General features: G+C 41.5%; 1 protein-coding gene across 2 annotated transcripts in view; it reads right to left on the bottom strand.

Moving 5' to 3' along the window:
- Window positions 1-15537, bottom strand: part of Shisa6 (shisa family member 6) — a 304751-nt gene that overhangs the window by 157498 nt on the left and 131716 nt on the right. Inside the window, exon 3 of one of the 2 annotated variants that reach the window (XM_034507372.2) lies at window positions 9644-9739. The exons of the other annotated variant lie outside the window; for it this stretch is intronic. Coding sequence (XP_034363263.1) covers window positions 9644-9739 — 96 coding nt within the window. The remainder of the gene's footprint in view (window positions 1-9643; window positions 9740-15537) is intronic. 2 annotated transcript variants of the gene reach the window in all.

Below are 15537 nucleotides of genomic sequence, written 5' to 3'. Positions count from 1 at the left end.
TTGAAATAAACCTAATAACTTGTGAGCTTGGTTCAGGATAAGCATTGCCTATAGTTACACATTTTTATAAAAACTAGCTAGGTCCAGGCTTCCTATCACTGCCAATTTTTTTTTTATTCTGATAATTACAGTGTGGTTATGAAAAGAAGAGTTAATTTTATGGGATACTCACTTGAGTGTTTGGGACTAAGTGGCCATTATACTTGCAATTTATTTTTGATAATGCAGAAAAATTTTGCATATGCTTAGAAAAACATATGTAATGCTTCTTGTATGTGTTTGCATGAGTACACTTGCACATAAGGAGACAGAGATGATGAAGCAAGTGTGATCAAATGAAGAATTAATTTATTATTTTCATTTATGTTGGAAATATTTCTAAATAGCAACATAAAAAACCTGCTACTGACAATATAAACAATGGCAGGGTGGGTTTTTTTTTGGGGGGGTTCTTGTTTTTGTTATTTTTTAAATATATATGAGTGTTTGTCTACATGCATGTATTGTATGTACACAGTGTGCATGTCTGGTTCCCACAGAGGCCAGAAGTGGGTGTTAGAGCCCGTGGAACTGGAGTTAGGGCTGGTTATACGCCACCATATGCATTCTGGGAATCACACTCACTTCTAGCAGAAGAGCAGCAAATATTTTTAACCACTGAACCATCTCTCTGACTCCAAACAAGGTGGATTATTATAGCCATTGAGGATAGAAATATTGCGAATTAAATTTACACATGCAGATATTATAGTGTTGGGCCTTGGACGAGGTAACTCCATTTAACCTGTTACTTTCAGTCAGGTAGGACAGGTAGAGGGCGTGATTAACAAGTCTCTACCTCCAGAGATTTAAATATTAATGAATTATCAAAAGGCCAGGGGCGTAGCTAATTAAGTTATTCCCTCCCCTTTCTCCCTTCCCTATAAGACTGGTCTCCCCTGGCCTTTGGCAGGGGGAAGCGCACAACACCTGCATCCATTCACCATGCCATGAACAATAAAAGCTTTGGAAAACTGGACTCCACGTGTCCATGGTCTCTCCGCCTGATTCCCAGCTTTTGGAACCCTGGAACCTTGCTGATGCAGCCACTGGCCAGCCCACCGACAGCTGCGTGAATGTGGGATCCTCCGCTGGCGGCGCAGGAAGGAAGCCCTGGTGCCGGACCGCCCTGAGACTCTGTCGCCGGACTCCCTCCCTTCCCCCCCCCCCCCGCCCGCGAGATTCGTCCCCACATTATGGTTCTATCCTCAAGAGAGGATTAATGTTGTCATTGTGATGGTGATGTCTTTAGTGCAAGAATTGACTTGCCGATGGTCTCTCTCAATTTCACACATCCTCCCCTCAAGAATGTGAGCAAAATAAATTTTATCATTGATAAATTACCTAGCAGTGTAGAATGAATTAGGACAAAATTATTAAGAAAAAAAATTCAAGTAGAGTTCTGAGTAGAGATCTGCCAGTCCAGTAAGACTATTATATCTCCAGGGAAGGATGCCCATAAAGGAAGTCAGTGTTTGCCTGAGTGGTTATACCAATAAGGAACCTTGGACAACAAGCTAGACAGTTCAGGGCCTTGAGGTTTTGGGTCATGCCAACCAATGAACGTGGGTAGACAGTAGGAGAGTGTTTATATTGATATTTAAGGGATTTTTAACTCAGTCAGTACTTTTATGATGGATGAATGCTATTCCAGGTTTCCAATAAAGAGCCTTTGAGAATCTACAAAATCAACATTCACAACAGATGTGAGCTTCTGGCTAAGTGGGTGAGGTAGGTGAAGTCACATTAAATTGGGGTACAGTGAGATTATTCTGGTCGCATAGAACAACATAGAATATGGGAGAGTGCTTTAAAGAATGTTTGAAGAGATTCTGCAAGTTATCTGGACAGGAAGCAAGAGAAGTTTAGACTGTAATAATGGCTAAGCAGGGACAATGTGTGTAGGCACAAGAGAAGGGAACAGAATGGGGACAGACTGCACGCTGGCCATCAAGGAGACAAAGGTGACAAGGATCATGAGCAGTATCTAGGGCTTTGCTTGAATGATCAAGTTGATAATGAGATGGGGACACCAGAGAGCCAAAGAAGCATTGAGTAGTTACAGCCTTTGGCTTTCCCAGCCCCCTGACAAATGTGATCTCTTAAATGAGGTCTCCTGAGGATGAGGCAAACAACAGAATCTGGGCCAAGGAGTAAAGACTGCAGCCTCCCCAGGGGTAGTTAACTCACCAAGTGAACAGCAGAGTCTGCCCCTTTGACCAGTTGCCATCTTCTGGTCCTAATCTACCAAAGACCCTCAGCTCTAGCCACTTAGGCCTTTCTCCTTAGAACCGGACAGTCTAAAGCTCCACTTATTTCTGGCCCAGTGGCTCACATGTTTGGCTTCATGTTCTTTGCTCACACTGGGATCCTTCTCTTCATTAGCAGGCATATAAGCCTCTGTAGGATCTGCCCTCCTCCCCCAGTCTGTGCATAGCTGGCTCCTGTGCTGTGGCCCTGAACGTTAACATTGAATGGATTCCAGGCATCTGCGTTCAATTGCTCTTAGTGAAAAACCAGAAAAGCATTATGCTTCCCCAGAATTACTCCCCCAGGGCAAGAGAACAAATGATTCACTGGGAAGCAATGGAGAACACAAGCGCTAACATTCATCCAAACCAGGGCTGAATACTTCATAAGCTCAGGGCCCTGTGAGGCCAGGCTGCACGTTTAAGAACAGTTGGCAGAAGGATCTTAAGGGCTGAAGTATGAACTTCTGCTGTTAACCCTGGGGGCACTACCCTTATCTGTCACTGTGCTTGCAAGGAAAAGGGCTTCTCATCGCTACTTTTCAGAGCTGGCAAACAGGTCACTCTGAGTACTCTGTGTTCTGTCTCTCAAGTCGCCTCTGAGGTAAAGCTCCCTATTTCATTTGATGCAGCATCTTTATGTTCAGTAGTTGCCCAATCAAAATGATTCCTGAATATCAAAGGACAAGGGTCTCATGAATAATTAGTTAGAGGAAACTGAAGCCTGGCATGATGAAACATTTTTAACAGAGGCTGTAGCTAGTCTCTATGGACCACTGGTCCATGAGCTTACTCAGCTCCTTCTAGAAATCTGCTGCCCAGGCTGCTTCAGGATAGAGTCATGCAAAAGAGGGCACTCTCTAGGAAGGAGCAGAGACCAAAGGAGTTGCGTGTCACTGCTATGTTCATACCTGCACAGGGAGGAGTCATCTGACAATAGAGTCCCCTTTAATTGAGTGATTATGTTTCTTCATAATTTTATTTAAGAGTAGAAAGAGGATTGACTGGAAAGAAGTGGTATCTAAAATATTTTAAATTAATTAAGTTCTTAATTGATACATAAAACATATATATATATATATATATATATATATATATATATATATATATATCACACACACACACACACACAAGGTACAATGGCCACAGTGTGCACAGTGTGGTTATCATATTTGTACCATTAAATATTCAAATTCCCTTCCTTTAGTTCATTAAAGATGGCAGCACAATACTGTTACCCAGAGTCACTTAGCCATAGAACGGTACAGGAGAATTTCCTAGTCCCATCCAACAGTTCCTTATGTCTACGTCCACCCATCACCCTCCCTCATCACCCCACAGAACTTTCTCCTTACTTGCTAGAAATTATATTATCCAATTGCTCAAATGCTGATAGTGTTTTTTGCTCATCTTATTCAACTAACAGAAGAATGTAAACAAAATAGGCAGCTGCCCATGCTTCAGTTGCATTTTTCATTTTCTGTCTAAGATAAGGTGTTGTAATACTTAGAAATAGCTCTGTATTCCCCATCCCAGTCCAAGTACTCCTCATTTTACAATTGTCTTCCTTCCCAGCTAGGGAATCTGGCTTCTGATGCACTTGGTATGATAGACAAATCTCAGAAATGGATGTGACCTTCAGATCCCTCCGGAGAATTTACTCAGGAGTTTTAAAAGGGAAATTGCTTTGTGTCCATGTTCCTTAAATCTTCACGTGTATGAGAATGATCTGCAATCTTCTTAAAGTGATGTTTCCCTGGTAGTTTGTGCTGGAGCCTGAGAGCCTGCCCTCCTCACTAGCTCCAGGGATGCCCTATGGCCTATTGGGTACCCTTGTGTTACTCTACAGCACCCTGAAGGGGGATTATAGGAAGGGCTGGCCTTACTTGAATCCTTAGTATGCTGGTGCATGTGTTTCTCCTTCAGTTTTCATATCAGCCCATATCACCCATATCAGTGGGTGGCGTTGTGATGTTATCTTACCAATAGATGTCAATAGAAGTCCAGGCCACACAGGTGGAGTAGAGACAGGTTTAAGCATGTGTTCTTCTAGTGACACTCTTCTTATTGCCATTTTTTTTTTTAAAAATTATTGATCATCTAATGAGGGAAGTTTATATCAGAATTTAGAGGGAAATATGACAGAGCCTGGAGTCCATAGCTCTAGGCGGAAAGGCCTGGAGCTTATTTATTTCTCTGTGCTATTATCAGTTGTAGAGGACAAGCTCCAGGATAACATGACTATGGTTTATAGAGTGGGGCTCTGGGAACAGATGTCCCACTTCTAGGCCACCCATGAAATTCAGACAACTATTTGTAGAAAGGAAATCCTTTCCTGGCCACAGACCCCAGTGACTTGGATATAGTCTCATTGCTTGGCTGTTAGTACATGGCAGAGGACTAGGAAGGCAAATGCCAAGACTGGCTCATGGCAGAAGAGATTCCCCACTTAGATGACCAGTCAGCACCATGGTCAGTACTACACAGACTAGTAGCCACAAACCTGTCCTTGAAGTCAAGACTGAGGGAAAGAGAGCATAAACACAGTATGAGCAAGGAATCACAAAACAGGAGACTAACAGCCCGTGGGAGAGAGAGCCTCCAGAAAAACAAATCTGAAGAACGCGATGCTCTCATCTCTCCCAAAGAGACATTGAAGACAGCACTGTACTGCAAGGTATAACAGGCTTTGTGCAAGCCTCTCCTCCTGTCTTGGAGGAAACAGAATGATAGATATTGTAGAATAAGGAGTGAACACATCACTCCAAAGTTGCCACAGCCTTCTCTATCCCACTACCGGAGACCATAGGATATCTAGTAGTATCTAAGTTTTTCTGCTTTTAAAACAGGTATCCATATTTAGAGGGAAGAATTGACATTTCCTAAAGCAGGGATCCTTTGCAGTACATCCTGATGCTTAGGCTGTTCTGTTCACTACCCCTTATTTCTGACAGAATATTTTACAAACCTGGCCAAGATAGCCACATGTGCCAATGATGGCAGGTCTACAAATAAGCATAACCCAGGGACATGTGTGTCCAGGACTCAGAATGCTACATCAGGACTTAATGTAGATTAAGTTTCAAGGACATCATTAATCAAGACAGTGAGTGACAGAGTTCAGCTCAGATGTCATGCCAAGATATCAGGCAGTGCGTCATTTCAACCTAATCAGCTCTCAGAATGACTTGAGCCAAGGAGGGATGATCTCTATTTCCTTGGTCAGCTTGTAATCTGACTTCTTCAATGCAAAGTAACCTGTTTCCTCAAGTAGGTGCTACAAAGATTAACAGGGTTGTATTAAGTCACAAATAGATTTTTGAGTGCATCAGGAAATGTATGTAGGAAACCATGATCTTCACATAACCTCCCATGTTTGAATTGCTGCTGGCACTGCTCTAGATATAGACAGAGTTCTGGCCAGATGAGTGGCAGCATCCTTTTAGTTTCCTGCAGGGTAGGGGGTGTTCTTGTTAACAGGCTTATATCACATGAAGAGCTTTGTAGAATAGCCACTGTTGAGTAAAATGCATGAGATTGCAAACAGAAGAATCCAACTAAGACTCTCAAAGGTACTATGGTGGGGTTTGTTTCTCTGATATCTTTTTTTCTGAAAAACAGGTATATCAAGAGATAGATATACTGCATGAAGGCAGCATTCTCCATTAGTTCGGGTGCAACTTTGACTGTAATACATCAGTTTTAACAACTACATATCATGTGAGATTGACTCAATTATAATAAAACAGCACCGTGTGATTGGCATGTGCTTTCCTAATCATTGGATTTAGAGAACACCCTGTGTGTTATCTAGGATCATGTGAAATACCCTTGAAAAACTCTAAATACTCCCAGCCAATGGCTGGTTCTTGGTATTCAGTCACATGGACCATACATGAAAGTTGTCCTATGTATACAGATCAGACAGCAAGTGGTGGCAGCATAGAGTCATGATGCCTTTGGTTATGAACCCAAGAGTTCTCCCCCTGCTCTCTATCCTTGGGACTATATACTCCTCCCTCATAGAATACCACATTACAGAATGGTGCTATGTAGTACCAGCTTCACACAGGCCATTTTCAGGCAAGCTGGTTGAACCGTCTCTCTTTCTTGCTGTTCATCCTGCTGTTGCCATGGAGACTAGGACGCCTTCTGAGTTCTGTGCTTTATCTGGAGTCCAGCCTTCAAATACCTTAGTTCAGTTCAACCCACTCACTCCCCTGGCTCCTGAGACTGTGAAAGTATGTAAGCTAGATTCTTTCAGTCAAATGACTCATGAGTCTCTTGCTACAATCTATTGATGACCTGAGAGTTCATGCTTAGGTTCCAATGTGTGCATGGCATCCTACGGTTCCACAGAGGCCCATGTATACACACCTCTTATTTCTAGGAGAAAATACCTGATTTCAATCCTTACAGAAAAGAGAATTACTATAGCATTTAACCAATGTATACGTGGGAGATGTCAGCATGGCCCCAGAATGATGTGGGTCAAACTAGTGGATGAGCCTGGTGAAGGACTACAGGGAGACAGCACTGAGCTCAGACATAGAAGAGAGTACTTAGTGGACATGTTTTCAGTTAATGTAGTACTGAAGCATGGAAATGGGTCTCTGAAAGCAGCCTTAACATCTCTTCTTCCTCCAGCCTTTGAATTGCACTGGTAGTCCCTTGGCCTTGGTCATTACCCAAAGCTAAAAATAGATACAGATAGAAAACCTCGTACTTCTGTTTTCTTCCCCCCAAGAACAAATAAAGCAAATGCTGGGTCTATGGGCAGTGGTTCCCACCATGCTGCCTTCCCAAATGTCCCTCTTGTAATATAATATCCCCTTCTCATCTCATTGACCATGTATTCTCCTATACTCTTATTATTGTTAGGCTACTTGCCCAGAATCACTATTGGCTAAAATCTATGCATTTTATTAATTTTAAAGCCAAATCCTGGCTTCATTCCCTTTTCAGGGAGTCAGAGATAAATTGGATGTTATTTGTGCAATCTCTAGAATATCCATAGCCCTACCACAGCTCTTGCTCATATCTGGGGCTTAAACTGCTGGAGAGACACATTGCAACTTCTTTTGTTGCTGAGATTCTTAACTTAACATAAGGCCTGTGGGTTTTCCAGCTTGAAAACCTCAGCATAGTCCTTAGCACTTGCTTCCTTCTTGTGTTTCTTGCCTCAGACCACATGATGTGTCTTACTGGACATCAAGGTTGATCACATCCAGTCTCTTCTCTAGCAACTATCACTTAGAGGAAATTATTGATTCAGAAACCCTTCATGGGGTCTAGAAAGATCTTTACTGTGCAGAAGCTCTGGTAGTCTCATCATGTCTCCATCTCCCAGGTAACCTTGGAACAATCCCAACATCTCCTACAGCCTTGTAGCTCTTCTCCTTCATATGACCATAAGCACTTCCTTCCTATTTCTAATATACAAGAAAGCTTCTATTTCAAGCCTTTCCCTTCCTGGGGTGCGGGTCTCTGTTCACCTGACCTCAGTACTCATCCCTGGCAGGAATAATTCCCTCTGTCCCAAGTCATCTCTGCACCCTCCTCCAATGTCATTTTCTTACATGCTATCAAGACCTGCGTTTGCTTCCCCAGGGCAAATTGAACAACACAGGATAACTTGTATTTTGCCTCCTATTTACTTCCTGTTCAATACAAAGAGTTCACTGCTTGCTGTTATGGCTTGAACCGCCTTTAAGGGATTGGGATAAGAGTGGGAACCCACACAGTTGGGAAGTCTTAGTAAGTTGTTGGATTCTGTTTGAAAAGCAGATTTGTAACTTCTCTCCATGAGGTATATGTAATAAAAAGCCAGCCTTTCAAATGGTTCCCAATGTCCTGACCTTCCAGAAAATTGTCTCTGGATATTCATCTCCTGTCCTGAAAAGAACTCACATGTACAAGATATTGTGAAAATCATGCTGTGTATGACCAAAAGACACTGTGGTTTGTGTCATTTTCTTTTGTGAATCAGCCATTCCAAGGATATCCAGCCAACACATCATGAAATCACTCAAGTAGATCGCAGAGGAGGGATGGAGGCCTCCTGTCAATATAGTACCATGGAAGTATGACATCGTGAAATTATATCTGCCAACACAAGTCAACACCTTAGATGATCCTGCCCTGCCTAACATGGTAACTGAAAATTCACAAGAGATCCTCCCAATTCAGTAGCTCCCAAATCCCCAACCCACAGAAACCATGGGAGATAATGAGTGTTTGTTTTGCTCTAAAATTTTGAGTTTTAAAGCCTCTGTTTCATGGCAATTGGTAATTACCACTAAGTGGAGATGTAGGGGCTGGTAAATCCAGGTTTGAGTTGGTACAAGTGTCATGGGTAGTTTGGTTGTGTTCAACTGTGTAGCCCATCCCCCATTCTGCAACAGCTGCAATTCTTAATAGCCACAAATGCCACCTGTATCCTCAATAAACTTTATTTAGACACAAATAGACAACAGAAAATACATACACAGATACAGTTATCGTTTTCTCTATAGGATAAACACACATCACAGGGAATTTAAAAAGTAGAAGCACAGAAGGTAAGAAAATGTGAAGTCCATGTTCACTCACACTTGAAACAGACAAATATTTCAGAGGAAGACAGAAATGGAACATCCCAACAACAGGATTCACATTTGGTCTATAACAGCACACAGGTGTTGGGAAGGTAATCAAAGGAGTCAGGGATCCAGTGACAGAATGCTCACAACACTAGTAGAACTATTTAAACAAAAGACAGAATTGGGGAGGATTCCATACCCCTGCGCAGATGCTCTGCAAGCTGTCAGCTAGGTCGTAAAGCAGCTTGGTAGAAACACTAGCTTAGCTTTCATCTTGCGGCTTGAAGGTCTGAATAACCTCTACCTTTGTGCCCACATCACAAAATTTTACAAAGACACACCAAGGAAGCTGGAGCTATCCACATACACACTGGCTTAGAAACTCACAGTACAGAATATTGACATTGGGTATAAGACAGGACTTTTGAAAGGGAAGGGAATAACAGCCCAGAGGCAAACACACACTTTACAAATGCTGCATCCATTGGTAGCATTTCCCACCATGCTGCCTGTGGTCCCTTCCCACAGGGAGCCACCATCATTTGTGTCCCCATCATGTACAGAGAAGGATGGATGTGTCTTGGAGGTCTTTTGCCCTCTAAAGTCATAAATGTGACCACCTGGTCATCTCTGTGCCCAGGGCATGCTGCCATGGAACCACCCCACTTATTCCAGATCCTGGGTAAGACTCAGGACTCTATACCATCTTCATATTTCAGATTGGTGTTCCCTAGGCAACCTCTGTATTTTAGTAAAAAATGGTTTCCACTGTACCCTTCGTGTGTCCTCTTCCTAAAGTGACAAATCCAGATGAGATGAAGTTATGGAGATCTGGTCCTCCACTTCGGTAAGCATCCTTCCCATAATGCCCTGCAAGAAGATGGGCAGAATTACCTGACACATTCACTATAGCAATACAGAAGACAATCACAGCTCCATCTTGCCCAACAATGATGTTGTGCTTATGTTCAAACCAGCAGCTAAGTCACAAGGTCAAGGAAAATTTATATATATATATATATATATATATATATATATATATACACACATATATATTACTGAGAATATATTGCTATATATACAGACATATATACACATATGTTATATACACAGCATTATATATATATATATATATATATATATATATATATATATATATATATGACAAAGATTAATGATACATAGGAAATAGAGGAAGAAAGGACAAAACATGGTTTGATTGTGGCATTTCAGAGTGACCACTAAGTATACTAGAATGTTGCTTTATAGACAGTCTTCAAATTACAGTAGAGTTGCACCCTGATCAACTCATGACAATTTAAAGCATCCAAAGTTGAAAATGGTTGCTGAACATTGTAGTTTGGCAACATGGCACAATAGAGTGTCAGCTGTTTCCCCTGTGCTCCTGGGTGGCTATCATTGCTCATGGACACTAACCAGCAACACGGCAATGACAACACCAAATCTTAGAAGCCCAAGAAGGGATGGAAAATCCCAGATGTAAAAGCATAGTTACTTGTGTACTGCATTTGTGCCATACTGAAGAACAAGTCACGCAGAATACTGACCTTGTCCCACCATCCTTTTTTTAAAGTTAGCAAGTGTTATTGTATTAAATACAATAACAAAGCTGTAAAATTTTAGATGAGAACATTACAAAAATACATTAAAAGGCTGAAATAGGATGCATAGATAGAGGCTGGAAAGATGGCGCTGTGTTAAGAGCACTCATCTGCATCCACACACGTTACACACATCTGCAATTCTGAGGGTCCAACACCGTCTTCTGGCCTCTGTGCCCTCTGCATGCATGTGATGCATTGTCAAGACTTGTAAGCAAAACACCTAGACACATAAAAATAGGAAACTAATAAACTCTTCAAAAAGCATTTTAAAAACAGAGGATACAGAGCTACTTTGGAAAGATTGGCTCATGAGTGTTAATTTTCTGTATTGCCCAAGTTCTTGTCTACAGTTACTAGATGGTTATCTTTTTTGCTTTTTACCTTTGTTTTCTTCTCTTCTAAAGCACAAAAGAATGGGTCTAATAGCAGCCCCTTTCCTCCTCCTCCTCCTCTTCCTCCTTCCCTCTCTCTCTCTCTCTCTCTCTCTCTCTTTTTGTCTATCTTTCTCTCTAACCCTTTCTCTCTGTGTGTTTGTGTGTGTGTATGTGTATGTATGTGTGTGTGTGCACACATGCAGGCACGTGAATATCCATGAATCATACACAACCTGTGGAACCACAAACTAGCAAGTTAAAAAGAAACACAACAACAGCTGAGATGGCAGGTGGGATGATGGCTATAAAACACTAGCAACATCTTTCTGTTTTCCTTTCTCAATTTCATGCAATAAAACTCTATCCTCTACCTGGCAAGATACAGACATCTTCATATGCATTGAGGTAAGGTAAAGCAAGGGCAGGGTAAGGACCATGAAATAAGAAATTTAGAGAGCAAGAAGTTAATATTATACTTCTGACATTCAAATAGGACTCTATGATGTGGTTGAAACAGAGGTATTGTAATCACAGTAAAGAATTAACTCTACCAAAGAACACCCTCAGTACATACACAGAGATATGAAGAAAAGTCACTAAGCAGTCTTATTGCCACAGTGTGCTTTACAAACTGAACTTGTAATATATAAAGTTAAAAGGTTTTTGAAAATGAGATATTAAATATGATAACAGCAGTATCAAGCCAGTGCATTAAAAAAAAAAAAAAACACATAGGAAAATGCTTGAAAGAAAATATGTAAGTACCTTGTCATCTAAGAACTAATAATTTCTCTTTTTAGCCATTTATTACTTTGTAATTTATTTCTATAGTGAATGCCAAATTCTCTAATGTAAACACAAAAATAAATATCTACAAAAAATGCATCTCATGCCAACAAATCATGTGGAACTCTAAAAAGTTCAGATGCACAGACAAGCTTAAGACATTCTGACTCAGAAAGAGTCCATTGCTGCTGATAAAATTACCCATGGCCTGAGGTCAGTATTTCTATTTTGGTCAAGCTTCAAGAATGGCATATATAGCTTGATCATGCTAGCTAGCCCTTTTTGTTCTGGGAATACTTTTATCCCTGCCCATAATATTAAAGCTTGTCTTTAGCAACATCAACATGTTGGCAGCCAAAGTACATGACTTGAACCTGAACATGGACACCCCCTCGTCAAAGTTATTAAATTAACAGGCTGGCAAGCCAAGGGTGGGTAAGATTCTGCACAGAGCCTTACCAACCTAAGACAGAAGTCCATTGCTTTTGATAAAGCAATGCACTATGAGTAAAAAAGGCATTCTTGGCAGAACAACCTAAGATAGGCTTAGTCTTGTTTATAAAATAAAAAAGAGGAGGAGGCAGGGGGCTTTTGAGGCTGCTTGGACAAGGAAGTGGGCTTCAGGCAAAAAAAATCTGACATTGGGCTAGAACAAAGAAGTAATTTCAGGTAAGAATCTAAATCTTAGGCTAGAACAAAGAAGTAATTTCAGGCAGAAATCTAAATATTAGGCTAGAACAAAAAAGTAATTTCAGACAGGAATCTAAATTTTAGGCTAGAACAAGGATATAGGCTTCAGACATGAAAATGACTTTGGGCTAGGACAGGGAAGTTGGCTCAGATATTTTGGTCATTCTGATAAGCACCTAGAAACAGTGACCACACAAGTGTTCATGGAATTTTGTTTATTGCCTTGCTTGTTCCTTGACTATTTGTGTTTATTGCCTTGCTTGTTCCTTGACTATTTGCATCTACTGTATTGCTAGTTCCTCAACCTAGAACTGACCTTAATACTTGCATGTAATTAAAATGCTATAAAAGGAAAAAGGATGGGGGGGATGGAATAGGGGGTTTCTAGGGAGGGGAAATACATAAAGTGGAAGGCATCTGGAATGTATATAAATAAAATGTCCAATAAAATGTAAATAAAGAAAGAAAGAGTCCAGTGAATAGTGAATCAAAAGTGTTTTAAACAAGCTCCTTTGGTTTCTACTGAACGGCCAGGGCTGACACCCACTGCCTGCCAGGAGAAGTAGAAACAACCCAAGTTCAAAGACTTTTGTGAACAGCGGAGGTCACTGACCATTTTCTGGGGCCCCTGAAAGAGCTGTTTATATTCAGGGCTCCAATACTCTTCTTCTGGAAAGTGAAGCCTGTCCCAGTCCCTTTCTTCTTATCCCAGTTCCCAAACCTGAGCATGGATACTAGAATACTAGAAACATTTTAAATAGGTGGAGTTAGCACACACGAGATAGGAATCAAGTGCTTGCAATTCTATCAGAATCCCTGGTTCCGGAATAACAAAGTCACAAGAGAATCCTGCCACTGGTCCCTTGACTCTGAAACACATTACATCATTCACTCTTCAGCTTTCCACAGGGGGCATTCTTGTTGGAGAACTGTAGTAAAGATTCATACCTTCATGGCACTGTCAGTGCTGAACTGAAGACTTCTGCCCAAACCTCAAGCTGCGTGACAGCTGCTAGCAGCTGGACAAGCCATCTTTCTCAAGAGGAGAAGGGAGGCATGGGAAAGGTGCATGGAACAAAGCAAAGGCACACCAGGACCCTCTCTTCCATAACAAGCACAATTGTTCCCTTAGTCCATCATAGAAAGGAGGAAACAATCCAGAGCCCTCATAAATTTGGACCTCATTAATTCAGAACCTGTGATGCATCCTGCAGAATTTGGGCTGCTTTATTTTTGTGCTTCTTATAAATAAAAAGTTTGATAAACAAATCAATACTAAGGAAGATGGAACATAAAACAGAGCCTGTGCTGTTTACAAATCATTTTTACCTGTCAGAAGAACAAGGTCCCTCAGGACTAAGCATTACTCTAGTGCTCTGTGGCTCTGCTTGTCTGAAAGAGAACTGAAGCTTCTGGATCACTTACTGAAGGCCAGGCAGAGGGATGGAGACTCTTTGCAAGCATAACAATAGGTGGCATTTTATAGTACTTTATAGTTTACCCAGATTTTTTTTTTTTTGGATATACTACTTTCTTAACCTTTTCATTGATACTGCTTGTAAGTCATTTATCATGTTTGTTGTTTTAATATCACCTCCAATTTTATTGGTGCAAAACTGAGGCTAACAGGCCAAAGCTGGAAGATGCCTATGTCTGTACTTGTATTACCTCTCTGACTGTAAATACTGCACTCATTTCATTATGGGTAGATGGCTTTTCCAACACCTCATAAAAACCCACATTCCTAGAGCTAGTCAACAGTACATCGTCCATCCCACCCAGTTCTGCCTTCCAGGTCCAAAATCTTTCCGCAACCCCCATCTCAGTGGCCTGAGAAGAGCAGCCATGATTCTTCCCCAAGACTGAACCCAAGATAAATCACAGAAATCCAAGCAGGGAAATTCTACAAGGCAACATCCAAGTTCATGGAAATTTATTCTGAATGGGAGAGAAAGAATAAATGGTGTTGACAGCTAACGAGGCACGGCCAGGAGTATGGTAGAGGTTGGAAGAATTCTGGGGTCAATTCAGTTTGCAGGATTTTGAGTTAAAGAAACTGGAAAACTATGTGGAAAACAATTCTACAGATTCCTTCATTGTCTGTCTTAAAACAGGGTCTCATTGTAGAGCCCAGTTTGACCTCAAAGTCCCTTGACTCACACAGCAGCCTACCAAGTGCTGGAAATAAAGATGTGTACTACCAGCCCAACTCCTGTGTGATCTTCAAAGGCATCTCTAAAAGTGGTTTTCTGTAATTGGCCTATGTGGTTGACATGAAAAGCATAGTGACCACCTCAACCTTGGTTTGCTCATTGGTCCTCAAACTTGAGCAAGCACCCAACTCCCCGGGATGGCACAAACATCACTGGGCACCAGAATCTCCTGGGTGGAAGGTTACCCTTGATAACTGTAGTTTTAATAAGTTCTTGACTATGATAATTAATTCTCATGATCAACTAGACTGTATGTAGAGAAACCCTAAATATTAATGAGGCATGCCTGTGGGTGTGACCATGAAGATGTGCCCACAGAGAACTGACTTATAGGAAAGACTCATATGAGTCATTCCGTGCCATAGGCTGAGTATCTGGAAATACTGGACATGGTAAGAGGAGAAAGCAAGCAGAGCTGCACTGCCCTCTCTTTCCCAGCACAGATCCACTCTGTCATACCTTACCCACCATGGACTGAATCCTCTAGACTCTGAGCTAGATCAAACACTTTGCCTTTGAAGTTGTTTCTGGCAGGTGTCTGGACACAGCAAGAGGAAAAACATCCAGACGACAGGGGAAACATGATACAGAATCCTCAAAAGCCACATCTTGTTGGGACTAGTGACAGGTTAGTCTTCAGAGACAAGTCGAGAATGATGTAAAAAGCCTCTGCACAAACAAGGGAAGACAGACTAGTAAAAAGAGAATCCCTATGCAGGTGGCCAATCAGAAGAGAGGAGTCAGTATCTCTTCTATTTCCTGATGATGATGTGCCGAGTTGATGGATTGATGCGAAGGATATGAGCAGGTACCACCAATTTCACAATATGTCACTCAAACAACCATTCTATTCTCCATCTGGTAGAAACTGCCACCAATCTCTCCCTATGTCAGCTACCAGGGCCAGAGGACAAAGGAGAACAGGTTCTCTCTAAGCAAACTGGAATTAGAGAAGCAACCATGAATGTACCAGGGCTGGA

Source organism: Arvicanthis niloticus, chromosome 6 (genome assembly GCF_011762505.2).
Source record: "Arvicanthis niloticus isolate mArvNil1 chromosome 6, mArvNil1.pat.X, whole genome shotgun sequence".
Lineage (NCBI taxonomy): Eukaryota > Metazoa > Chordata > Mammalia > Rodentia > Muridae > Arvicanthis > Arvicanthis niloticus.
This window is presented reverse-complemented; position numbering and strand designations above follow the sequence as displayed.